A 26,735-nucleotide genomic window follows, 5' to 3' on the forward strand; every position below is an offset into this window, starting at 1 on the left:
GGTATTAAGATTAAAAAAGAAAATAAAAGTAAAATAGTTAAAGAAAAGGCTAATCAAAATTCCTGCATGCATACTTAATGAGAATAGGCCAAGTTGACCTAGAAAACTCTTCTTAATTTGGGATTTAAACTCATCCTAGTGTAGTGAGCACATATAGCCCGATATAGGTAGTTGTCATTTAGATTTCGTAGCAAATGGAGAAGAATTGAAGAAAACTCATAAGTTTCCTCTTTGCCTCTTTGTCACTCGCATGTGGTCTGAACCAGCGAAAAACATACGTTTTTCTTTTCCTCTGAATTTCTTCTTCCAAAATCAAACAACTCTTGCATGTAAACTAATATATATCTAGGTATTTCAACCTCTGATAGCTACTGATGAGAGCTATTTATACAAGCCAAAGAGCCAAAGAAGTAAGTAAAAATCAAGAAAAAAAGAAGACTATTGAGGTAAAAGTCAACTTAAATAAGTTTGGGTTTTTGGGTAGATTTTTTGAAGGTTTATTAAGGATTGGTGTTGGATTGTTATTCTTATTATAGGTGGTTGATAAATCGGTTGGGGGACTCGATTTTAAGGAGGGGCTAATTTAGGGAATCACTCCAAACTCCAAAGACTAAGGTACATAAGAACCATCATAAAGGTTTCACCTTTAGACAATTTCTTTGGTATTTTCTTTGCATGTTATGACAAGTTCAAAAAATTTTGTTTGCATGTTGATTTTTGATCTTCATAAGCTTGACAATAAGGGCTTTTAAATGTTTAGATGGTTGCATGTGTAGTTTTCAATAAGGGCCTGTTCTCCCCAGCTTATTTTCAGTTCAGTTCAGGCCAGTTCAGTTCAGTTCGGTTCAGCTCTTGACAATACTTTTACTTTCACATATCACTATTCATTTCAGTTCAGTTCAGTTCAATTCAGTTCAGATCAATCCAGTTCAATTCAGATCAGTTCAGTTCAGCTCATTTCAGTTCAGATCAGATCAGTTCAGTTCAGCTGTTTTATGCCGAAGAGAACAGGCCCTAAGATTAGTTTTCTTTGTCACATAATCCAATTTTTATGATATATATACTTTTGATTTTGTATGTAAAACTTCATGATATGTTATTTCATGAAACTTATTAGGGCAGTAGCTAACAATGATTTTAAATGTGTAGTTTCCAATAAGATTAGTTTTCTTCTTCACATAATTCACTTTTTATGATATTATACTTTTGAATTTTGTATGTAAAACTTCATATTATGTCATTTTCTTCATGAAACTTATTAGAGCAGTAGCGCTGATAATAAATTTAAAAGCTTGCACGTTGCATGTCAATGTTTTGATTTAATTTGCTAAAATCAAGTAATTCTATGAAAAAATAAATTTCTATCAGAATGAAGTATTCATATAATTGAATTGATGTTTGTATAAATCATGATTTATACAAGTAGGTAACATAGTTACATATTTTTAGGGGAAGTTTTTATTGATATTAACTTTAATCTGTTATTAGTAAAGAATTACGTAAATTTCCTTCTTTTCTAATCTCTAAATTTTCGAGTGAGCAAGATTATTCAAAAATATGAAAATTATATGTTCCTAGTTGCGGCCAATATCAATACTCTTATATATTTTATAGTGGCATGATGGGTATAAGGGAATAAATTAATTAATGAACCATACTTTTAGAATAACAACTATTCTAAATAAATTGTTGTTAACGAAAGAAAGTATAGCAAAAGAGGTTGCACAATTCATTATATGGAAATGGAACTGAATATATAAAAAGAAACTAGTTACAGATAATTACATGTCTTTACACAAGGTTTCAGATGGGTATAAGGGAAGAAATTAATTAATGAACCATACTTTTAGAGTGTATGTAATAAACCATTGATATGCTTAACCATAAGCTCGCTCGTCGGTTTAGAGTTTAGCCCCATACTTTAATGTATTGACGCAATGTGGGGAGTTATGTCAAGAATTCATGAAGCTATATAAGTTCACTTTGATCATTAAGAAGGAGGAAAATCAATTAACATCCTTGATGGTGAAGAATAGAAGTGGGGGTTTTTGAGTTTTAGGGTTTGGGGAGAGTTTTAGAGAGAGCAAGGAGAAAGATGTTATTACTTTTGGCAAATTATTCATTCATACCAATTACCAAATTGATATTAGCGCCAATGTAAGTAGGCATATTCCCTTTCTCTGTAATTATTATAAAAACGTCTTCGTCGTAAAACTAAATCGACTTGTAATAGGTGTGATGTCCAACCTAATTAATTAGTCATGTAGTTCTTTTTTCTACAAAAAAAAGTTGTTAATTTTTACCTTAGCAATGCCACACCCAAATCGTGATTGTTTATGTCATCTTTAAACTTGGAGGGTAGCTTAAAAAAAGTTGCAAACGTCGGAAAAAAACACATACCCTAAACATTAGCTTTGTTTGGTAAAAAGAGATTTTGAAAAAAAATTAGAGGTTTCAACTCATATTAGAGAATTTGACTAGTCAATCTCTAATTTAGTGTTTGGTAAAGATCAGAGATTAGAAGTTTAAAATAGCTAATTGGGGCCAAAAAAAACATTTTTTGAAAAAGTTGGTGGAAGAACTTATTGACATTAGAGATGTGGATAGAAAGGAGTGGGGTAAATCACATTTATGTCATAACCTTCTTGAAAAGAACATTTATAAACAACGAAAAGTATAATAATGGATTATACTCATCTCCTTATTGGCCATTTTACATAATTAACAATCAGCATTCAGGTACTTACCAAATACCTTTATACAAACAGCTGAGACAATAAGCTAGTTAAACAAGCTAATATAACCAACTATCAACTAATATAATAAGCGTATAGTTATCATCTGTTTGCTAATTGCCAAACAAGGTCATACATAATATTATTTAAACCTATATTGTAAGCCCCGAGTCAACTATTTTTTTAGTACCTTGCTCATGTTTTGATCATCTATAGCTCTATAAATAAACCGTAAGCAAGGAAATAACTTTGAGTGTACGGTACACATGGATGTATAATATAACAATTTCAAAGATGAAAGAGAACTACTCCCTCCAATTTTTATTAATTACCCATTTCTTTGGATATAAAGTTGTAGGAGAAATAGGTATGTGGGTCATACAAGAAAAGATAAAGTATTAATTTATTGACATATTATATTTAAGTTAATGTTGTGGGCCAAGAAAAGTAGAATGGGAATGTAAAGATAATAATAAACAATTGGTGGGAGTAGGGTCGTCTTGAAGATTTTGGGGCCCCGGTTCTAACATGAAAATTGGGCCCCTAAATTTATAGAAAATAGAGATGGAAGGTTAGAGTTCTAAAGATGGAGAGTAGAAATTCTAAAGACAAATCATTGAAAAATTTATTAAGGGTGGGAAACAAGGGTGATTTCTTCAAATATGAAGTAAAATTTTCAAAATAAAAAATTTTAGAGCCTTTATAATTTTGGGGGCCTTGTGCTGTTGGGCTCCTTGTACACCATCATCTACCCCTCTAGGTGGGACCATTCCAAGAATAATAAAAGAAGAAGTGGGTAAACTAAGGGGGAGTTTGGTTTGTTAAAAGGAAATAAAAATGGTTTGAGAAAGGGTTATAAGGAGAATGAAAATGGTTGCCCTTTGATTTTCTAAGTTGTTTGTTTAGACATATCAAAGGGAAACCCTAACAATTCCCACTACCACAACTTTCCCCCTTAAACCATCACCACCCTTGCACTACGAATTAAATTCCACCTCCTTCCCCACCGCCCTTCCAATCCTCTACCACACCACCACTCTTCCCCTCCTTCACTGCCACCCCCTTCCCCTTTGTTTCGCCGGTGACTTCTCCTCAACTTCAAGGTAATATTTTTCTCTCTTTATCTCTCTTGTAGATTTAATGGTTCTTGGAGGGAGTGGGGAAGGTGTTTTGGGGGGATGGTAGTGGTTTTTGAGTGATTCGATGGTTGTTTTTCCGGGTGAAGGGATAGGGTTTCGTGGGATGGGGTTATGGTTCCGGGTGGGGGTAGGGTTTTTTGATTGGTGGTAGGGTTGTTTCAAGTTGGGGTAAGGTGTTTTTGGGTGGATGGTTGTGGTTATAGGTGGTAGAGTGGTGGTGGGTTTTATTTTTTATTTCGCGTGTATGGTGGGTGGTTTAGGTGGTGGAGTGGTGGTTTCATGTGGGGTTGGGTGGTGGTCTGGTTTACTTTCGGCGGTTGTGTTGGTGGCTTAGGTGGTGGAGTGATGGTTTTAGGTGGGGTGGTGATTCGTGGTGGATGGGTGGTAGTTTGGTGGCAAAGTAGTGGTGGTCATGGTGGCCATAAAGCTAGAGGATAGAAAGGGTAAGTGAAATCTTTGTGGGAATGGAGAATAAATATAGAGGAGTTTGAGGGTAACAAAGGGATAAAGAAAATAATTAAATAGACAAATTAATATAAATACTAACCTCCATTTTAAAATAAGTGCAACATTTCTCATTTTTGGGAATGCCATAATAAATGCAACGAATCTCAAAATGGAAATTTTTTTCTTTTATTTACAGAAATATCATTACTTAATTCCCCTAACAACTTAGTATTTATCATGTACTGGTGGAGTGGTGGTTTCATGTGGGGTTGGGTGGTGGTCTGGTTTACTTTCGGCGGTTGTGTTGGTGGCTTAGGTGGTGGAGTGATGGTTTTAGGTGGGGTGGTGATTCGTGGTGGATGGGTGGTAGTTTGGTGGCAAAGTAGTGGTGGTCATGGTGGCCATGAAGCTAGAGGATAGAAAGGGTAAGTGAAATCTTTGTGGGAATGGAGAATAAATATAGAGGAGTTTGAGGGTAACAAAGGGATAAAGAAAATAATTAAATAGACAAATTAATATAAATACTAACCTCCATTTTAAAATAAGTGCAACATTTCTCATTTTTGGGAATGCCATAATAAATGCAACGAATCTCAAAATGGAATTTTTTTTCTTTTATTTACAGAAATATCATTACTTAATTCCCCTAACAACTTAGTATTTATCATGTACCAGCTAAACAACATTAATTAATCAACCCAACCAACCCTCCTCTCTCATCTCAGCCACTTCTCTCAACTCAACCACCCCTATTTCTCCTCAAGTCAATCCACCCCTCTCTCTCCTCTCCTCTACCCAAATCAACCCACACAACCAACCAGACACTACCACCGGCACTACCAACCCAACACCACCACTCCCACATCTACCTCATCTCCAGCCAACACTGGCATACAACCTTACCCCTTCGCCCACATCTTCCTTGCACTTGCCCATGCATTCTCCCTCTTCCTCCTTCACCATAGACTATTCTCCGCCTAATCCCCGATTCCCTCTAGTTCACTTCGACACCTTCTCTGTCGATGCGACTCTCCCTTCTCCTTTCCCAGATCGCCTTATTCTCTGCCTCCTTTGCTTTTTCTAGCCACACACCTCTCTCAATCTAATTCCCAAGAATAAAAATCTAAATTCTAATCAAGTTAACCCTAAAAAAACCTAAATCTGCAATTTATCGATGCTAGAGACGGAAATTTCGATTCTTTTGATAGAATCAAAGAGAGGAGTGATAAGTTTTCGACGTTGATGAGGACGCAAAAGCTCCTCATTGATGTTGATTTCAATGTTGAAGACATCGTATTCCGGTGGTGGTCGGTGGTGGTGGCGGTGTTGTGGGAGGATAGGTGGAAGCTGCTGGGGATATAAAGTTGTTGGATAATTAGTGTAGATGTTTTATTTAATTAAATTGTCTATTCTCTAACTTTATCCCTTTAGGTGCGTTAGTTTGTGCGTTACTGTACATCTTTATATTAGATGGAGGAAATAGCAAGTAAAGAATTAGATAAGGGAAATAATCAAATATGTACCTTAATTCGTGTGTCACTTCTCCATATAAGAGCATGACCACTTATGCTCCAAAAAAACATGTTATGTCTCACCCATCAACTTTCTCTCTTATCTTACAAATGTTTTTCATGGATTATGACCCATTTTGACAAATGAACCCCACTCGTAATCCAAAAAAAAAGAACATCATCCTTCTTTATCCCATTTCTTACTATACTCCATCCTATTTTCTCTCTCTTACATCAATACATATTTATACCTTTTGATATTTAATAATATCATACAAAATAATAAATAAATTATTTTATTTATTGACGATCCTAATTAAATTTATTTGGTAGTAATTAATTTTGATTAAAAACTTCATCAATAATAAAAACTTCCAGAAATAATTATTCATGTGCTTACAATGTAGAGAGAAAATAATTAATTTCATAAGTGTATCAAAATATAGCAAAATGGATGTCTATTTATAGATCTAAAAAAGATAAGACCATAGTTGAAATATTTATTTGTATATTTAAAGTTATATATTCTTATCACAAAACTTAAATCATAAAATTTTATGATACATTACCACATGTCTACCCATGGTTGGCTTAGGTCATAAAGCGACCAACTATGATGTTGGGTCATAGGATGACTAACCATGAATTGAGTCATAACATGACTCAAATACAAACATAAATAAACCATGGATGCTGCCATGTTTTTTTTGAGCAATGTTCATGACTCAAACTGATGTCGAACAAAATCGTGAATGGGCGTGCTCTAAATGGTTGTACTCTTTTTATAAGGATACTTTTGGAAGAAGAAAAAGTTGCACCTCCTTCAACCACCACAACTCCACAAGTACACTTTGGCGGGAAATAATAAAAGATTGTCACGGAAGTTTCGGTTCTCCCCAAACCCCCACGAAACATTCCTCTTCCCGAAACCCATACTCCAGCCGTTCCCCTTCTCCACTCACACTATAAACTCACTCTCTTTCTCTCTCTTCCAAGCTTTCATCAATGGCGGTCCTCAGGTCTCGAAAAACACCCCCTCTATCTCCCCCTTCATCTTCCAAAACCCTAGAAAAAGGGTTTATCGAACCTTCAACTCCCTCTAAAACCACCGAATCTTCACTAAATTGTGACATGTCTAGCCCTAATTGTGCCGAATTACACTCCAATTCGACTACGGTTGACGTTCCACCTAGACGGCGAAGTCTTCGTCTCTTATCGAAGTTGAATTCTGAGGAGACTGAGATTTCCCGCAATTCTTGTTCTAGTTTGAGCACGAAGCGTCGGAGAAATGGGAGTGTTATTACGAGTGATCAAATTTGTTTGCAGAATGTTGAAGTTGTTAATGGTGATGATAGTTTAGGTTCAATTTTAGTGGAAAAAAGTAGTGTTAGGGTTTCTGATTGTGATTTAATGGTGACAGAAACATCATCTGATTGTCCGAATGAGGTGGAAATGAAAGAAGAAAATGGACATTTGAGTTTGCCATCCGGTTCGAAAATTATTAAGACATCATTGGAAGTGGATGAAGAGGTGAAGGAAATTGATAAAGGAAAGGCTATATTGATTGAAGGAGATGATGATATTGAGGATGGGGGAAAGATGGCGGAAGGTGGTTCGAGTTTGAATTGGGAGGATGAGGAATTAGAGAGCTCAAGTAGAAGATTTACTAGAGAGGAGAAGGGGAAAGGTGTAGTAGTGGTGGAGTCAGAGGATGATGATATTGATTTGGATGATTTAGTTGAATTCGCTGCGAATGTTGATTTGAATGGTGAGAATGAGATGGAAGATATAGTGAACGAGATGGATGTTGATGTTCGTGATAATGTGGTGATTAGGGAGGGTATAGAGAAGCTTAAGGACCGTTTCAAGAATTTCGCAAGGCGAAATGCTTCAAGATTTGCTCATTTTAATCCGGAGCGGGAGGGAGAGAATCGTGTGGAGGCCGAGGTTGAAGGGGAAATGCCACCGGAAGAACCAGCTGAGAATGTTGAGGATTGGCCAGGACCGTTTTCGACTGCCATGAAGATTATAAGAGAGAGGGAAAAGAATTTGAATTGTCAAGTGCGAGACTCGAGTTCTGTCAAAGGTGGCTTTCCTTTAGTTTCTTGGACACCTAGGAAGGAAAGGGACCTTGAGTGGAGGAAACGAGTTGCGCCTTCATTGCAAAGTTTGTGCTTGAATATTCTTGCAAAAAATGTTGATGCAATTACTTCTCTTAAGTATGTACCAGATGCATTGAGGAACAAGCTTAGTGAATTGCTGTGTGATTCCAGGAAGATGAATCCGCATTTTCTCAATCTTCTTCTTGATGGCTCTCCTGCAGAATTACGTCTTGCAGATTGCTCGTGGCTAGAGGAGCGTGTATTTGAGGAATCATTTGAGGCTTGCGACATTAAACACTTGACGGTAACACGATTGGATTGCTTTACTCACATTTCTCTTTTGGTTACTTGTTGTGATGCATAAATGCATTAATGAGTATTATGAGGTTAAGTTTCTTAGCTGTACTCGTTTGCCTATCCTTTGTTCATTTCCATATTATGAATGTGTGAGCCGAGCTTTGCATAGACATCATCATTTTGTGATTCTGCCCTGTAAATTCAAGTAATGTTCATTATCATATTGTTATTATACCCTGCTATTAATACATTGTTTGAGCTTGTGTGATGATGGTCATGCTACAACAATATTAGAATGTAAGCCTTTTCTTCCCCTCAAAAAAAAAAGAAAAGAATGTAAGCCTTTTCTAATTTTTAAAGCATATAGTTTGTCTTAAGAATATAGAATCCACAATACCAAATGTTTGTTTGTCACTTGTCAGTGTATGCTGGTGTTTTTTGGCCGAAATGCTTTTGGCGAGTTCAGGAATTTCAAATCCGTCCCTGCATTAGAGATACAAATTTGTTTATGTAAGATGCAAGTGACTCTCTTGCACACATTGATGTGAGGGAGAAGTTTCTATGTGAATGATGCTGCTAGCCTGTTACCTTTTGCTGGAAGGCACTCATATTGGAGGACAGTGGAAGTAATGCTGGTATTTGGCTGGCAGCAATCTGTTTCCTGCTTCTACACAGATACCTGAGGCATAGCTACAATCTAAATTTAACTCCTTTAAATTTATCCCAGCCATTGTAACTGTAGATGCTAATGACTTAGCTGGTACTGATTGTTTTAGTCTGTTCAGCCACATTTCAAAAACTGAGGGGCTTAGAGGGAAAGACAAACACTTCATTTATACTTCCAACATTGCATCTTTTTCCATTTCAACAATATTGTGATGCTGATATTTATTTGTCATATGAAATCAGGTTTTACAACTTGACCTGTGCGGGCACTGTTTATCTGACTCTTCATTGCACAAGGCCTTAGTACCAAAAGGGTTACCAGCATTGACAACTATTTCTTTGAAAGGTGCTTGCCGTATTTCAGATGGTGGGCTAGCTGCGCTAGTTTCTTCTGCCCCTGCCTTGAGATCAATAAATCTCAGTCAATGCTCTCTTCTAACAGATGTTGGCATTGACAGTATTGCTAATTCTTTAGGGTCGATTTTGCAAGAACTATATCTTGATGATTGTGATACCTTAGATGCAATGTGTATTCTTCCTACACTCAAGCGGCTGAAATATTTGGAAGTCCTGTCACTAAGGGGCATAGTCAGTGTTTCTGACAAATTTATCAGAGAATTAATTAGTACAAGTGGTCAGAACATGAAGGAGCTTGTTTTGGCTAACTGTGTGTAAGTTGATTTTTTTGGTACTTATGCCTTCAATCCTCCTGTAATTACATCTGCCTTGTTTAACTCGCTATTTCCTCTTGTCAAATATATATGTGAGAAGCCCCCCCCCCCCAACCCTCTTCTCCTTGTGCAAGTTTCAGCATTTTAGTATGTTTTGCTCACAGCCTATCTAATTTGATGCAGAAATCTGACTGATTCTTCTTTGAAGCTCATTGCTGAAATGTGTTCTCAGTTACATGTCCTTGATCTTAGCTGTCTGGGAAAGTTGACTGATATTGGCATGGCACATCTTACAAATGGTTGCCGCACAATTCAAGAACTGAAACTCTGTCGTTCCCCATTCAGGTTTTTGTGTGCTTCAGTTATTTGTTGCTTAACCCTGCTGTTGTTGTCTCAACATATGCATGTTGAGCTTAGTGTACTTCATCAAACAGCACTCTTTTATATGCCAGTTCAGTTTTAAGGTGATAATATAACACAAAATGTATGCAACTATCTGGATCAGCTCAGATTTTTTTCATAGTATGCGCTGGTTAGTCTCTTCAATATAGGAGCAGGATTGTATAGCTATTAGGCTCTAAAGGATTAATTATTCTTTTTTAGCATCTTGATTTGCTTCCTTTGTTGGTGCACCAAGTATGATGATAGATATGTGTATAAGTTGCTTAATTGATACTTTACCTCCGGAGTTACACATTACATATTCACACTTGGTGCTAGAACGAAGATTACCAATAATATATAGAGAGAAAAAGTAAGATAAAGTGTGAGTTGGAGGCAAAAAAATATGAGAAAATTTCTTGAAAAGGCATGTGCAAATAGTTCGGGACATGCAGTAATAGCAAGTTTCCAAAATAATGTGGGACGGAGGGGACAAATTTCCAAATGTCACCCCTTTGGTTTCTTGATCACAAGTTTTTGGGAAATTTGAGCATAACTATGCAAATGATTTTCAATTATAGGTTTAATTGGAAGTTAGAGTCCTGAATCCAACCTCACAACAGGATTCTTACAAGCACCTTGCTCTGATATCAGATTAGTGACTTTTAGCTGTATGCATATAAAATATATATGTTATCTTCTAATATATTACTCCTATGTTTATAGTTGTTTATGAGGGAGCCCTGATTCTAGGCATCCTCTCTTGTGACAGTGATGATGCTATTGCTGCGTTCATTGAAACTTCTGGAGAATCTCTGAGAGAGTTAGCTCTAAATCACATTCGCAAGGTATTAAATGTCAATCTAACTTGTTGCTGATGCCTACTTTCTGTCTTTTGCCTATTGTTCTTGAGACTTCTGAACAGTGGACCCATGAATGGTTTGATTCTCAGCATATGCTAGTTTTACAGGTCGGTCAGAATACCACCATTTCTCTAGCTAGGCGTTGCAGGAATCTTGAAAGCTTGGATCTCTCATGGTGTCGCCATCTTCCAGACGAGGCACTGGGTTTAATTGCTGACAGCTGCCTGTCCCTGAAGTTGCTCAAACTTTTTGGTTGCACACAGGTACATATATCTTTGCACATAACTTTTAATTGTATGTCGTTGTTGTGCTTTTCTATCACCATAGGTTCATAAATGATCTACCAGGTTTGTGTTTGCATCTGCGTATTTGTTGGTGTGTTTGGACGTATGAATTAGTGAGGTTTGCTTTTCTATTACCATAGGTTCATAATTGATCTACCAGGTGTCTGTTCGCATCTGCATATTTTTTGGTTTGCTTGTATATGAATTTAGTAAGAAAACATTTAGGCAAATGGCTCTGCTAACTAGCATGCATGAGATCACTGAGCTGAAGTACCTTTTGTTAGTCCATTCCTAAATAATAGGCCACACCTGATTTTGGGTTGAAATAATTGAGTTGAAAAGACATAATTATTCCTCTCTATATAAAATTTTACAGACTTGTAATGCCACAAGTGGACTTCAATTATTGATATTTAGTTAATGGTGTCATTAAGCTAATATGGCCATATGGGGATGTTCAAATTTCAAATATTTTTACTTGGAATTAACTCTATTATATTAGGACATGACTTCATAGAAATGTGACCTATCATTTAGAGACAGAGTAGGAATTTGGTGTTTGAGCGACACTCTGAGCAGATTATTGTATTAAGGTTCTCGCTTACTATTGGAATGCAATCAAGTTTAAGTTTGTCAATATATAATTATATATGAATTACTTTGCACTAAAACAAATATATACTTTTATCTGTTGGAAATTTTGGATTCGGTTTAGCTTCTTGGTTTATCTGTTGGATGTAGAAACTAGCTTTGTAAGCATAATTTATAATATGTTACTGTAAGATAATGCACTTTTTATTTGATGATTTTTGATCATTTGAACATTTAGAAACAAGTTGGTATTAATGGTGTTAAGGGGCAAATGATCATCGCTCTAATATCAGCATGATTTATTATGGACAGGTTAGTAGTGTTTTTGTGGATGGACACTCAAACCCACATCTTCATATTGTTGGGTTGCAGCTGACTCCAATTCTAGACCATATCAAGAGGCCGGATTTTCAACAAGGACCCTTGCACTATTCTGTAGTGCCTCCATATTGATTCTTGGATTTGCTGGTCTGCGTCGTTTCATTTTGCTAGGGTAACTTTTTTTCAGATTTTGTAGATTTTCATCCATGTTTAGTGGTTCAGCCCATTCATCTGGCAATTTTGTGGCTGTTGTATTTCTTGGTCTCTCCTTCCCCTTCAATTTTTTTTGGCAGAGGGAGAGTTACAGCTAGGTCAGATATGGGTTTATTTTTTGATCAGGAAACTGGGATCGCAGTTAGCAGAAGTTGCTACATTTTAACAATGTTATGAACAGCTTAATACAACCACATTAACATAGCAAACAATTGTTTATCTACGTATATGTAGACTGCAGTGATTTTGTTTACTTGTTATACATGGATCAGAGTTGGGATAGTACATGGATCGTCAATGATGAATATGATACAAAACATTATACTTCCTATCAACAAAGGAATATTTTATATCTTATAAATAATACCTGTTTGTTGCTTTTAAAACGAAACAGAGGAAGTAATACTAATTGACAATGTGAAAACAGTAATTACTTCTTTCATTCTGAATTAATTGTCACATGTATAGGATTTTTGGAACATTAAATTCTAAATTGCTATGAGTATTACTCAGTAAACTCTTTTATGAAGTTAAGAATGAATGCAATTGCCAGCTGTTGAACATTTGCATAATGTAAAGAGCACACTTATATGTTTTGGAAAATAATTTACGTATGCTTTTGGCATTTCCGCATGTGCTTGACCACGAGCACCATTTTTTAGTATTCCCGGTTGTATGAAATAATATGTGCTCGGATATAATGTGCACTTCTGTTTGATATAGTTTTACGTCTTGCAGCAAAGAAGGTACATTTGTTCCTCTACTAATTGCAGGCTTGCAACATCTACCATCTGATGACATGATGCAACAAACTCAAATAAGCTTTCATCTAAACACAAACATAACCAAGGCAAATATTTTTTTTTTTTCTGTGTTTCAGTACTTTCACCTCAAAACCCAATTTGGAATACAGTTCTTGAGCTGGTGTATTCTTTCGATGAACATGTACAAATATCATATCTGCACCTGTTACATTTTAAAAATAAAATTTAATCAAAATTATAAAAAAAACTTTTGAAAAGAACCTCCTATTGACTAATTAATTATCTAAATCAATCTGTCGTTTATATCTACTCCTTTGTTTATTTTATTGGTTCCACTTCGACTTTTTGCATTATTTACATATTCAACTTTGACCTTATTTTTTTCTAAAACTAAAAAGTCATATGATTAATACTCAAAAGGCGTATTATTAATTTATTATCAGTTACCTTTTAATTTTGCAGATTGAATGGCAAACTTCAACATGTTGATGGCAATCCCCTTTCGGCGAGCCGATTTTGCAACGCATAAGTTAGCAACATAGCCATATCTGCTTGCCTCCTTCCTCTCAATGCTGCAGAACAAAGGTGCCTGAACTCTTTCCTAAATTTATATATAATTTCTTGGATATTAAATTATGTTTCCTTTATAATATGATTTGATATGATAATTAATTTTGGTTATTATAAGAGTTTAAGGCTAATGTACCCCAGGAAATGATTCGCCTTGTGACAAGTAACGGATGCTCAGATCCAAGGTTCCTACCACACTTTTCAGTATCGTATTTTTAACGTTCTTATCTTCCTTCTTAACCTGCACACCATTTAGACGGCTGCTTAAGACTTAAGTATACATTTTCTATGATAATATGCCAAATTTAAATACTAATTGTAACATCTTCGCCATCTTACATTAATAAATATACAAAAATAATTCAGTCTTATGTTATCGACAATAGTGCACCTTATTTTCAATATTCAAATTCAACTTTTTTTTTTTTTTTTAAATTTCTTTTCATCTCTAAGATACTTTACTCATATACTTCTAAGTGATGTACTTTTTCTCCTTCTCTCTAAAAAACGAGAGCTTATCTCACTAAAATAGTGAGCCTCCACCTGTCGCCTGGATTTACTCTCCTTCACCGAACAGGTTCTTTGCAAGCTACACCTGGCAAGTTCTAGTCTTCACAACAAAAAGCTCCAGGCAGATGTCCAGTCGCATGCCAACCAACTGTCGACAACTCCACCGGTAATTTCTTCGTCCACCGGTAAATTCTTTCTAACCACCCTTCCTTCGGTTTATTTTAATACTCTGCTGCTGTAATTCTTGCTGGAAAGTTTCGCTTAGTCCCAAAACCTTTCATTGTAACAAAATTCTACTTTGAAATTTTCACCTTCCAAAACCTATATAATTGAGAATTTCAGTTATTTAACCTTTGTCGCTGTTTCGTGCTGGTTATTCTTCGCTTAGTTCCAACAACATTTCCAGTAACAAAATTCTATAAATTTCACCTTCCAAAACCTATTTATTTGAGAGTTATGAGTTTCTCAGAACCTCAAACTAGTAATAGTGAAGGACTTCCTGTTCGTTCTATCCATAAGCGCATGGGGATCCTTGTTAGCCACCCTCCATCGAATCTTCCTCCGCTTCCTAATATAGAGTGGAGCCACTCTGTAGTTCGCCGTTTCTTTGACCTTGTGCCTCCAAATACAAGCTTGGTTACTAATGTGGTTAATACTCAGTGGATTACTCGTGGCTCCATTCGAGTTCTTCGCACCGGGGTCTATTTTATCTTTGAGTGTCAAGACCCGCGGGATAGCGCGACTCTTCTCCGCCAACATACCACTATCATAGATGGCAAGATTATTACTTTCCGCGCTAGTTCAGCCAATCAAGTTCCTTCCACTATCAACTTTAGCTTGGCTACGTTATGGGTACGTATCCATAATTTACCTTGGCGTTTCTTGGAAAATGCATGGACTGCTCGAATATTATCTCACGTCGGGTTGGTTGATTTAGTCGAAGAAACTGGGCCGGGTCTCCCACAGGAGGCTTTTCTTCGGGCTCGCTTAGTTGTTGATTTAACAAAACCGCTAATCCCAGGATGTTTCTTGCCCTTGGGAGATGGTCAAGTTGTGTGGGTCTATTTTCGATATGAAGGGGTTTTTAAATTTTGCAAACAGTGCGGTTGTGTAGGACATCATACTGGAAGATGTCCAATGTCTGCATACGATGCACACCATCTTATTCATCGTCGCTTCATAGAGTTCGAACATGATGGTATGAACATCATGTTTGGTCCTATGGATGTACCTCTTTATACGAATATTATTCGTGGCTTACCAGATCGGTTTATTTATCGCAATGCTCGTGTGGATTTAACTCGTGTAGTTCCTGACCATGATCCTTATATATTTGATGAACGCCATGTCGATGTTCATATGGTGGACTCAAGCTCGGACGAGGAACCGGTGGAGGTGGCAAGTTCTGAACCTTCGCTTGAGCCACCAAATTTGCCATCACAAGCAAATAATCCTTCACTTCATGAATCAGACTTCCATACTAATTCCCCTATGTCTTACTCTCGGGGATCACCTGCAAGTGTCACTCAAATACTCTCTCCCGCTACCAGCGGCCATGAAGTGCTACCTCCTCCTGGCCGACGCTTTGCTACTGATGACATTGATTATGGCCAAATTGGGGATTTTGTAACCCAAAACAACCCCCCCCGTAAATGCAGTAGCTTCTCCTATTTCATTAATGTCACCTACGGCCGAAGCACAAGTACATCGACGTCGTCCTTTTTATCGTCATCTGGGGATTACTACGCGACCTCCGAAATCATTTCGTGTGGCCGTCGAGCATGATGAGTGTTATGTGCGTACAAATGCTGCTGCATCGGGGTTTGATCCTCAGTCTCCTTCTCGGGATTCTCTTAGCAATATGGGGACTCTTGAGGCACTAGTTCAACAAGGAGGAACTACGATTTGTCCTCCGCATCCCGATGAACCTGGCCCTAGTACTTGGTTTTTCGCAGGTAATAAGTGTAGGGCCGAGATGCATAGTCAATCTGCTAATGATGTCGCAGGCTTGCCTTTAGAGGTGAGTTACAGGTCTAAAGCGGGAAAACGACAACGTCTGGAACAATGGGAAGCTAAAGGCGGATTTAATGTAGGCTTCCTACATGGCAACGTTTGTACTAAAGCTATTACTGATGTTTCTATGGCTCGAAGTTTGGGAGTTGAACCTGGTGTGGAGATTTTGCTCTCCTTTGTCAAAGAAACGTCATGCAGCTAGTTCACCATCTATGCCGGCTAGGAAATGGATTTTCAAACGACAACGTGGTAAGGAAGTCGGCTCCAATGTAGATAACATGGACGTACCTTTTTCCTTGTTGGTTAAGGTTGCTGATGACTTAACTAGGGTAGTGACTGACCCAGACCAGTCACCTCTACTTCCATGAATATCCTTTCGTTAAATTTGTCGGGGATTGAATACCAGTGACGCCCCGATAATTCTGTACATACGCTGGTTGGTTGCGACGGTTAAGCCCATGTTTTTGTTTTTGCAAGAAACAAAATGTTCAGTTGCACATGTACAGTCCGTGCTACGAACTACTAATCCACATACTGTAGTTGGGGTAGATGCACTAGGGTCTAGTGGTGGGTTGGTTGTGATTTCTTGGGCACCTTTTGCTGTTAACGTAATTAGGTCCATGTGTAATTTCCTGTTTTGTAAGATATCAGCAAATAATGGAATGATATGGTACGTTTTGTTTTTGTACGGAGAATCGCGCCAAGAATATCGTCATTTATTATGGGATCAACTGGCACACTTGTTAGAGGCATATCCTGACTTTGTCATTATTGGTGATATAAATCAACTTGACCATTATGGGGATAAGTTGGGTGGGGCTACTATGATTAGGGGATGGGAAGAATTTACCAATTGGAAGCATACTCTACAACTACAAGATATTCCCTTTATTGGGCCTCGGTTCACTTGGACAAATAACAGGGATGGTGTGGATTTAATCATGGAACGTCTCGATCGAGTGTATGCGTCCCCAAATTGGAATGACAGATATCCACTTGGTTATATTAAAAATTTCCCTATTCTACATTCTGATCATGCAGCTATCTTTTACCAGACAGAGCCACCACCCCAGGTTCATCGTCGGCCATATCAGTTTGAAAATTGGTGCCTCATACACCTGATTTACCTAACATTATTTCGTCTGTATGGCGCATTCCCATAGCTGGGTCAACAATGTACCGGTTCACGAAACATCTATCCATCTTTCGCACTCAGATCAGGCGATGGTGTTTGGATCATAAAGTTGTATGGGGGATTGATTGGCAAGAACTTTCTACAAAGTTAATGGCCAATGCGACTGATATTTCTTCTCTTCCTCAAGGTAACGCTTTCATGCTCCAACGTCAGCAGGAGTTGGATAAGTCTGCTTTGGCACACTCTTATTGGTCGCAACGATCTAAAGATAAATTCGTTCAAATCTGAGACCTCCCAACCAAGTTCTTCTATAATAAGATGCGACAAAAACAACGAGCAGCATATATATACCTACTACGGATAGCAGATGACCAATGGACGGAGGATGGTCCTACCATAGTAAACACTATTTTACATCATTTCAAGGTTGCATATGGGCCGTCTCAGGTGTCTACTGCCTCTGACCAGGTCCAAGATGAGGCCATTGATTTAGTACTTCGCGACTTAAATTTACCTCATCTTTCTCTTTCTAACAACAACAGCTCATTCGACCCTTCTCTAAGGATGAAGTGCATGAGGCCATGTTTGGTATTGGTCAGGGAAATCTCCTGGATGGATGGCTCAACGGCGGAGTTTTTCAAACATCACTGTGTTGGCCTCGGAAACGAGGTGTTTCAAGCTGTTAATCACTTTTTCACAACAGGCTTCATACTTCATGAATGGAACCAGACGCTGATTGTTTTGTTGCCTAAAGGACAGAATCCTGAGGATGTGACACAATTTCGGCCAATTAGTTTATGTAATACCATTTACAAATGTGTTTCGAAATGCCTTGTCAATCGCTTACGGCCATTGCTCTCTGATCTTATCACAGAATATCAGAGTGCCTTCATACCGGGAAGGCATATGGATGACAACATTTTGATCAGTCATGAGTTAACCCATGTTCTTAATAAACATCGAAGCGGTAATGTTCATCTAGCGGCTCTCAAAATTGACATGAATAAGGCATATGACCGGGTTAACTGGAGGTTTCTCTTAAAGGTTCTTCAGGCCTATGGATTCCCTGCACAGTGGATACAGTTGATTAGTCAATGTATATCTACAGTGAGATATCGCATCCTGGTTAATGGACAGGTTACAGAGTCCTTTCCTTCCCATTGTGGGCTCCGTCAGGGTGACCCACTTTCCCCTATCTGTTCTTGTTCTGTATGGATATCTTCTCTCGCATGATAATACTGGCTACGGATATTCGACTATTTGATGGAATTCGAGCTCACAGGTACGCTCCTGCTATATCCCATCTGTTTTTTGCTGACAATGCTCTTCTTTTCTTTAAAGCGTCGACTACTTCTTGTACGAAACTGTCCAATCTACTTGCTCGATTCTACCATATTTCTGGTCAAATGCTTAGTTTACGAAAGTCATTTGTTAAATTTAGTCCAAATGTTTCCGAGCACATGGGTCAGGAATACAAACGTATCTTGCAATTAAATGCCAACGTGTCCCTGGGCACATATCTGGGTACTCCTGTGGATATCCAAGGGAAGAAAACTCAGCACTTCACCTTCTTACTTGATAAAATTTCTCAACAGATAACTGCATGGAATCGTTCACCAATTTCGCAAGCTGGGAAATTGATTCTCATTAATTCAGTTCTCATTGCTTCCATAGCTCACATTCTATCCGTCTTCTTAATTCCCACAACAATCACTAATAAGTTGGATGCGATGCTAGCACGATTCTTCTGGTCCAATTGCTCGGGTAAATGAATTGCTTGGAAAAGCAAGGAGCTCTTGCATTTACAAAAAGGTGCTGGAGGACTCGGATTACGTAGTATTGCGCTGCACAATCGTTTCCTTCTGATTAAGAAAGTATGACGTATTCATAGGAATTCCAATGGCCTTATCAGTAAAGTATTTGCTGATCAAACTTTGCGGCCTAGTTCATCAATAGCTACACTGCGTCCTATGCGGAGTCAATGTTCTTGGGGTGCGCGTGGGTTAATTCAAGCTGAGAAGGTGCTCTTGACAAATTATATTTGGAAAATTGGATCCAAGTCCAGATTACGTGCTGGCAACGAGCGCTGGGTTCATGGAAGGATTCCCCTCTTTCGGGATGATGTCTCTCTTCACACTGCTGCTACTGTTTCCATTGCTTCCCTCTTGTTGCCACACCAACAAGGATGGAATGTCTCCCGGCTTCATTCACTTTTTCATTCCAGCACAGTTCGTGATATACGTGCTCTTGAAGTGCCACGACTCACAAACCAAGAGGACCTTTCTATTTGGCCTTTTACTACTTCGGGCCAATATACTACCAAATCTGGTTACTACTTCCTCTCTCGAAATACCTTATCTATAGCATGAACCCCCCTCTCAATTCGGAGTTCTTTCGGATTTTATGGGGATTGCGCATCATGCCAAAATGAAAACTTTTCCTCTGGAAACTGTTCCATAACGGGTTAGCAACAACATCTAACCTTTCGTACCGTGGTCTGACTAGTTCAGATGCTTGTCCAAGCTGTAATTTGGAACCGAGACATGCCAACACCTTTTCCGTTTTGTCATCTATCACGTTAGCATGGCAAACTAGCCAACTGAGTATTATTTCCAATATAACTCCCCTTGTGAGCTTTAAAGACTGGCTCATTGCATGGATACACTATTTCTACCAGCAGGATGGATACAATGGCCATCGTCTTCCTTTGTTTGTGGCTATTTTATGGGCTATTTGGCAGGGACAGAATCAAAAGTTTTTCAACGGAACAACACCTGATCTGCCTCTACTCCGTTCACTTCAGGACAAAGGTATCCAGCAACACTTCACCTTTCTAGATACTCCTCTTCCTCAGCTTAGGTTCTTGCATGAGGCACCAGGTCCTCCAGGGTTTCTTTTCGCACATTTTGGGTTCTCCTTCTCCAGGGTACCACAGTTACAGATACAAGTGGATGGGTCCTCGAAAAAGTCTTCTCCTTTGGCCGGTATTGCCTGGGTTGTTGATAACGTTAGTACTAACGCAAGGGAGGGGCAAGGTAGCTGCATTTATGCTGAGTCAGCCCTGGTGGCTGAAGCACGGGCTTGTCTGGAGGCCTTGCTTTGGGCTCAAGCTCGGGTTATTATCAAATTTTGATCTACACAGACTCCGAAATCCTGGTCCGGAGTTTGCTTCATCAAGCCACACAACCTATTTCAATTGCCTGGACTCTCAACGACATTCGAATCCTGGGACAACAACTTCAATGGTGTCGTATTATAAAAGCTAATCGGCAACAGGTGCAGAAGGCACATGAACTGGCCAATCATGTTCGCCTAGGACAGATACCAATGGCCACCCTGTAGTTGGTTATTTTTGTTTTATGTTCTTGTACGTTTTTCCGATGTCCAAAAAAAAAAAAAAAAAAAAAAAGATACTTTACTCATTTTTATCATACTCCCTCCGTTTCCTAAAGATCTTCCCTCTTTCCGTTTAAGGGTGTTTCCAAAAGATCTTCCCTCTTTTGCTTTATTCCTTATTTGGCAAAACAAATTTCCCTATTTACCCTCTCATGTCACTATCATATGGTCCACCATTACATTATTAATTCAATTTTACTCCCTTTCTCTCTCCTACTTTAACCCCTTTTTATTTGTTTATTTATTTAACCCCTTTCTCTCTCCTACTTTACTCACACCATGCCCCCACACAACTTGATTTTCCTTGGTATATGTAGGAACAATAAGTGGGAAGATCTTTAAGAAACGGAGGGAGTAGTTTTTTTTAATAAGCTGTTTAATTTAATGATAGAGTTATAAAGATACTAATTTTTTTTTTGTGATAAATATTTATAGACAATGAAATGAATCTAACAAGATCATATATTTCATATGATAATGTTTTTTCTATCTATTGAAAATATGATCAACTTTTATCATTTTGACTATTTTTTTTTAAAAAAAGGGTAAAACTACTTAAGACGCAAAAATATGTTATGAATGAACATTCTATTAAAAAAAGAAAAACATTTGCCGAATATATTCCTATAAAGGAAATTAAATGTATTCTCATTAAACCAAAAAAATATGTTAGACTAAATATGTACATTTTTTTTTTTGAAAGGTAAGAAAAAGAATTCCCTCAAAAAAAATTCCCCTAAAAAAATAAAAGTAAGAAAAAGAAGATTAGAATACCTTCTACACAAGGGAAACTACTACCTTAAATATGTACATTTTATTAGAGATGATAAAAGATTGGATTATTGGTACGTAAGCTTTGTAACATGAGGTCAATTATGAAGATAATTACCGTTATGAGACATGTCGACCGTTGGCCATGGTATCCTCTGCATCTCCTTTTTAAAGCGTTATACTCCTGCTTAAAATGATGAGAACGTTGTGTACTTGTGACGGTATTATTAACTCTATATGGAAGTGGAAGGATTGATGATTCGTTGGTTTCAAAGCTATACCTGGTCTGCGAATTTCCTTTTGTAGCTCTCGGCATATCTGATCAATAAAACCAAAGTATTTGTCATTTATTATATGACTAAATTGATTTTGAAGAAAAAAAGGAACCTGCATATGCTTTTAGCTTTTCTAAGGTGTGTAATTTTAATTAAAATTTATAAAAAAAATAAAATTGATGGTACAAAAATGAATTTTGAGTTAATCAGTGACATAATATTTCTGTAGAAAGTTTATTCTCCTAATTACAACTTACAAATAACTGAATAAGTACATTAAGCTATAGATGATATGGACCTTTCATTTGGTCGATCTTCCCAGTGGCTTTCCGCACGAAGCCAAGCAGCTGTCTACGACAAAGACAACCAAACTACATGAGACCCAAAATATCTTTAACTACTATATATTGGGGGTCAATTAATTAGAGTTTTAGAGTGAGTTTGAGGGGTGGAGTAGTGACATCACTTCTCATCTCATATCCCTTAGGTTTGTAAATCAAAATTTTATGAGATTTATTTGAGAATTTTCTCTTATTTTCTCTCAAGTGAGTCGTCTTCATCTTACTTTAAATTATTTTTAGAGTTTTGGAGTAAAGAGAGAAATTTGGACCACTTTTAGTGTTTTGACTAGTCAAAAACTCTAAAAGAGATGTTTGGTAAAAGATAGCTTTAGAGAGAGTTTTGAAGTAAACACTCTTAAAATGAAAAAGCTCCTAATATGAGCTTTTTTTTTTATAAGGATTAGGTAAAAATATGTTCAATAACTTTTTTTTGCCTTTAATAATAATATGACACATGTATTAAAATGTCTATAAATGTCATTTTCTACAAATAAATGGCAAATTGTTTTTAGCAATCAGTTAATAGTTACCAAATACATTTATATAAAAAAAGTTGTCAAATCAACAGTCGGATCGCTGTACAAAAAGTTAAAACTCTAACAGCTAAACTATAAACTCTATTTGCCAAACAGGACCAATACTATATTATTAAAACTCTTTATTTCACCTCAAGTATCTGTATTGGATCATCGACATTCAGATATGGATAGGATACTGGACTTTCTGTTTGAGCTATGAAAAAGTTCCACAAAATAGTCGAGTTGCACACGGGAACATGTACCCATGTCGAGTACGAGTATTAGAGTTCAAGTAACATAAGTTATACAGTTTTTTCACCATATACCCCTGACAAATTTTTTTTTTGCACCTTATACCCTTTCAACTTTTGAAATTCACCATATACCCCCCATTTTTGAAAAAATACATCAAACTACCCTTTTGACTAACGATGTTAGACTTATGTTAGTCATTAATCCTTAATCCTGTTAATCCTAATTAACTAACCTAAAACTAAGCCAAATCCTAACTCTAACCCTCATCTCATACCCTAACTCTAATCCTAACCACTCCTCCCCACCCCTTACCCCTTACCCCTTACCCCTTATCCCTTACCCCCACTTCCCCACCACCCCCCCAAAGCCCCCCACCACCTGCAATCATTGACCCCTCCCCTTCTCCGCTGATCCCCTCCCCGCGTATCACAACCCCCCTCCCCACCTGCAATCGTGTACCCCCTCCCCTCTCCCCGGCTGCCCCCCCATCCCATGCTGTTGCAAATCCCCTCCCATCCCCACCTGCAGTTGCACGTACCATTTTTGGAGCTTTTATGCGAGGAGTTTGCAAGGAGATGAAATTCAGCTGAGTCGCACGTTGCGGGGGAAAGGGAGGGGGTGCACGACTGCATATGCGGTGGAATTCGCGACATCAGGGGAAGGGGGGTCAGCGGGGGAACGGGAGGGGGTCAACAAGGGAAATAGAGGGGGGTTAGAGACTGCAGGTGGGGAGGGGGCACGACTACATGTAGGGAGGAGGGGATTCGGGGGTGGTGGGGCAGTGGGGATAAGGGGTGGGGGAGGGGTGGTTAGGGTTAAGATAAGGGTATTAGATTAGGGTTAGGGATAGATTTAGGTTAGTTAATTAGGGTTAGAGCGGGAATTACAGGTTAATGACTAACGGAGTTAAGTGGATGTATTTTTTCAAAAGTGGAGGGTATATGGTGAATTTCAAAGTTGAAAGGGTATATGGTGCAAAAAAAAATGTCAAGGGTATATGGTGAAAAAACCGTATGTTATATATAAATTCTTGTGTCAATTGTTTAATCTGAAGTATTTGGTCAAACCAAGTTTTGGTTATACAAATATTAAAAAAGCTAAGCAAAATACATAAAAGTTGTTTACAATTTTTTATTATGTTGTATGATTAAGGAAAATTTGTTAGAAACAACATTTTAAATTTATATTTTGTAATAAACAACTTTTTTTAAAAATCTGGCAGAAGAAGACCTTTAAAATTATATTTTGCGAAGAACAACCTTGACTCATTTTACAACATTGACCGTGTATTCTCCAACGTTAACTCGTTAAAACCAAACATGTGTGAGTCACGTGACCGTATTATTTAGGTTTCAAACCCATTTCCTTGAAGAGTCAACGTATACTGATGGAGTCAATGTCTAAAAATGGAGGAAAATGTGGTTGAAACATAAGAGATGCAGATCATATATCCTTCACATGTTTGGTTTTAATGAGTCAATGCAAGGAATTACTTGATCAATGTCAGAAAAATAAGTCAAGGTTGTTCCTCTATTTTTAAGGTCTCTTTTGCAATATTTTTTAAAGGTGTTTTCATTTCCAAAATCTATATGTAAAACGTTGTTTCTGACAATTTTCCTATATTTAATCATTTGTTGCAAAGAAAGCTTATCTATATATTCCTACATCTAGGGGTGTTCAATGTCGGATATTGGATCGGATCCGAAAATCCGGATATCCGAAAATTTCGGATCGGGGAAATTGCGATCCGAATCCGATCCGAAATTTTCGGATATCCGAACTTTTCGGATATCCGAACTTTTCGGATCGGATACCGGGTTTTCGGATCGGGTACGTTGAAATTTTTGAAAAATCCCGATCCGTATCCGATCCGAAAATCCGAATTTTTTTTTCGGATACCCGATCCGAAATATCCGAAATCTTAAAATCGGATCGGACATCCGAAATTTCGGATCGGATCGGCGGATTTTCGGATCGGATATTTTTGCACGCCCCTACCTACATCTGCAAGCACCTGAAGATTGACCCCACAAATACGACCAAGAAATTGTGAAAGTTCGAGAATGTATAAACTCTTTCTCCTTAAAAAGAAAATTTGAAAAATTATACTCCTAGATTTGCGCTCAACTTTGCATGCTATTCTTACATTACGTTTTGTTTAGTTAGTGATCATAAATAATGGTAATGGTAATGAAATTTAGTGTAAATTCGTAAAGAAGTTATCATGTCAATGATTATGTGAATGAACTTTATCATAAAACATGGACAATTTTCTTTTATAAATTTTCATTACCATGCAATGTCACTTTCCCAAGTGGTAATTGATAATGACGAGATTTTCAGAAGAAAATGGATAACTTGGGATGACGTAAGCATTATTATAGGTAATGACATTGAATTTTTAGTACAAATTTACACTATAATTATGCATTGTCATTCCTGCCATTTATGATCTCTTATCAAACAGGTCGTAATATATAGTCTAATCAATACTTATGAATTATGATCGGATCGTTGACTATCCAGTCAGTAATAAAATAATAATAACTTACCCAATATTCCTCATCAAGCACAGCTTCTCGAGCTACAAACTCTCCAAAATATTTGTTATCTTGATTGATATCTTCATCTAAATGCTGTAGTTTGTTAAATTGAAGATCTGATCTCTTTAATGTATCTAAATCAGGAATAACTCGTGCTTGTGGTTGCTTTGTTAAACCTTCCTCTTCAACTCTTATAACAGGAGAGGATGTTGCCTGCATTTCCCTAATGATATAACCAAGTTCCATTAGTTTTTGTAGTTGACATTATATTATAAAGTTCATACCTTCATCTCTCCAGATTCTACTAAGAAAAGACAAGGATTTCCTTTCAGTAGATGATATAGAAACTTGTATTCTGTCTCCAATTATTAGTTTAAGCATACTTAGTTACTTTTGTGCAGTTATGCATCAATTCATCTACTTTTCAGACCTTTGGGCTTTTGCAATGTTGCATGAGTGCACTTAATAGAGAATGAATCATATACATGGCCTTTAACTATCTTCTATGTGAAATGTTAGTTCTTTCCCGGGCGTGTTTGACAATAATTTTTGGAGTATTTTATACTGTTTAGAATTTGGTTACCAAAAAAGTAATACGTTTTGTTGTTTGAGTTTTAAGAATAGTTAATATCTTAGATATACAAAAGTTAAAAATATGTGTCGTGAGTATTTTCATAATCTCACTCAAAGTAGACCCTACTTTTTTCTATTTTACATTTAGATATTTATAAATTTCAATCATTATAGAGAAATTCTTTAGCAAAAAACTATCTCAAATAGTATTTAGCATATTATTTATCTATCTCAACAACTAAAAGTAGTTGTGATAAACACCACACTGATCACGTTCTTTGATAGCTGAAATTTAACAATATATAGAGCTGACTACTAATAACAATTTAGCAAATGGAACCTTTAACAATTTTTCTAAATTGCTATCACAACAACTAATTTTGTCGTACAAGCTCCTTACGCTTAAGTCATTCTTGTGTGGACTTAATATAACAAAGACAATAAAGAAGATATATGGTTAAAAGAAGTGACTAACTTACATGCTGCATATCAAGTTTAGAGGTCTTCCACGGCAGTTTTGGGTATAGCTTGAATACGTGAAGAAGGGGACTTGGCAAAAAGCAAGCTTTGAAAACATTGTCGCACAAATTGTTTGGATATGATGAGATTTCAAGGTGTAAAATGGATTCAAATAAGTTTGAATGGATTAGATGATGTAGTTATGGAGAACTTATATGAGAAACTTAAAAATGCCAAAAAGAAGGTGATGGAAGGAGAAATCAGGAATGGGCAACGTTTTTAACTGCAGGCCAATCAAGTTATGTAGGAGTTAAGTGGGGCCCTCGATTTAAGAATTGAAAAGAATCACCATATGTTTTAGCTGGCTTCGTGTATGGATTATTGAATTTGT

At 37.2% G+C, this 26,735-nt stretch overlaps 2 protein-coding genes across 4 annotated transcripts; one reads left to right on the plus strand and one right to left on the minus strand.

Annotated features, from left to right (window-relative positions):
* Window positions 1–6,600: 6,600 nt before the first annotated feature.
* On the plus strand, window positions 6,601–12,506 carry LOC104883458 (hypothetical protein). Of its 2 annotated transcripts, XM_010667989.4 has the most exons (6): window positions 6,630–8,238; window positions 9,141–9,568; window positions 9,752–9,913; window positions 10,722–10,797; window positions 10,920–11,075; window positions 12,000–12,506. In XM_010667989.4, exons 1-6 carry the CDS (start codon window positions 6,838–6,840, stop codon window positions 12,138–12,140), a joined length of 2,364 nt encoding a protein of 787 aa, XP_010666291.2. In that variant the 5' UTR covers window positions 6,630–6,837; the 3' UTR covers window positions 12,141–12,506. The 2 variants fall into 2 exon arrangements, with proteins under 2 accessions (XP_057247249.1, XP_010666291.2); XM_057391266.1 differs by lacking the exons at window positions 10,920–11,075; window positions 12,000–12,506 and having other exon boundaries at window positions 6,601–8,238; window positions 10,676–10,799.
* A 133-nt stretch (window positions 12,507–12,639) lies between these two features.
* Window positions 12,640–26,685, minus strand: LOC104883459 (uncharacterized). Of its 2 annotated transcripts, none has more exons than XM_048634444.2 (9): window positions 26,365–26,685; window positions 25,322–25,525; window positions 21,954–22,006; window positions 21,662–21,698; window positions 21,499–21,564; window positions 13,692–13,796; window positions 13,433–13,586; window positions 13,111–13,187; window positions 12,640–13,012 (listed from the first exon to the last, which is right to left on the minus strand). In XM_048634444.2, the coding sequence occupies exons 1-9, from the start codon at window positions 26,371–26,373 to the stop codon at window positions 12,947–12,949; spliced, it is 771 nt and encodes a 256-aa protein (XP_048490401.1). In that variant the 5' UTR covers window positions 26,374–26,685; the 3' UTR covers window positions 12,640–12,946. The 2 variants fall into 2 exon arrangements, with proteins under 2 accessions (XP_048490401.1, XP_010666292.2); XM_010667990.4 differs by having other exon boundaries at window positions 25,322–25,535; window positions 26,365–26,683.
* Window positions 26,686–26,735: the final 50 nt, after the last annotated feature.

Source organism: Beta vulgaris, chromosome 8, assembly GCF_026745355.1.
Source record: "Beta vulgaris subsp. vulgaris cultivar EL10 chromosome 8, EL10.2, whole genome shotgun sequence".
Lineage (NCBI taxonomy): Eukaryota > Viridiplantae > Streptophyta > Magnoliopsida > Caryophyllales > Amaranthaceae > Beta > Beta vulgaris.

Coding starts and splice junctions, on each gene's coding strand:
- LOC104883458 (XM_010667989.4), top strand. CDS start 6,838: ATGGCGGTCCTCAGGTCTCGAAAAACACCCCCTCTATCTCCCCCTTCA. Junction 8,239..9,140: donor GCGACATTAAACACTTGACG/GTAACACGATTG, acceptor ATATGAAATCAG/GTTTTACAACTTGACCTGTG. Junction 11,076..11,999: donor AACTTTTTGGTTGCACACAG/GTACATATATCT, acceptor TATTATGGACAG/GTTAGTAGTGTTTTTGTGGA.
- LOC104883459 (XM_010667990.4), bottom strand. CDS start 26,462: ATGTTTTCAAAGCTTGCTTTTTGCCAAGTCCCCTTCTTCACGTATTCA. Junction 25,536..26,364: donor CTAAACTTGATATGCAGCAT/GTAAGTTAGTCA, acceptor TTATATCATTAG/GGAAATGCAGGCAACATCCT. Junction 13,587..13,691: donor AAGGCGAATCATTTCCTGGG/GTACATTAGCCT, acceptor ATATAAATTTAG/GAAAGAGTTCAGGCACCTTT.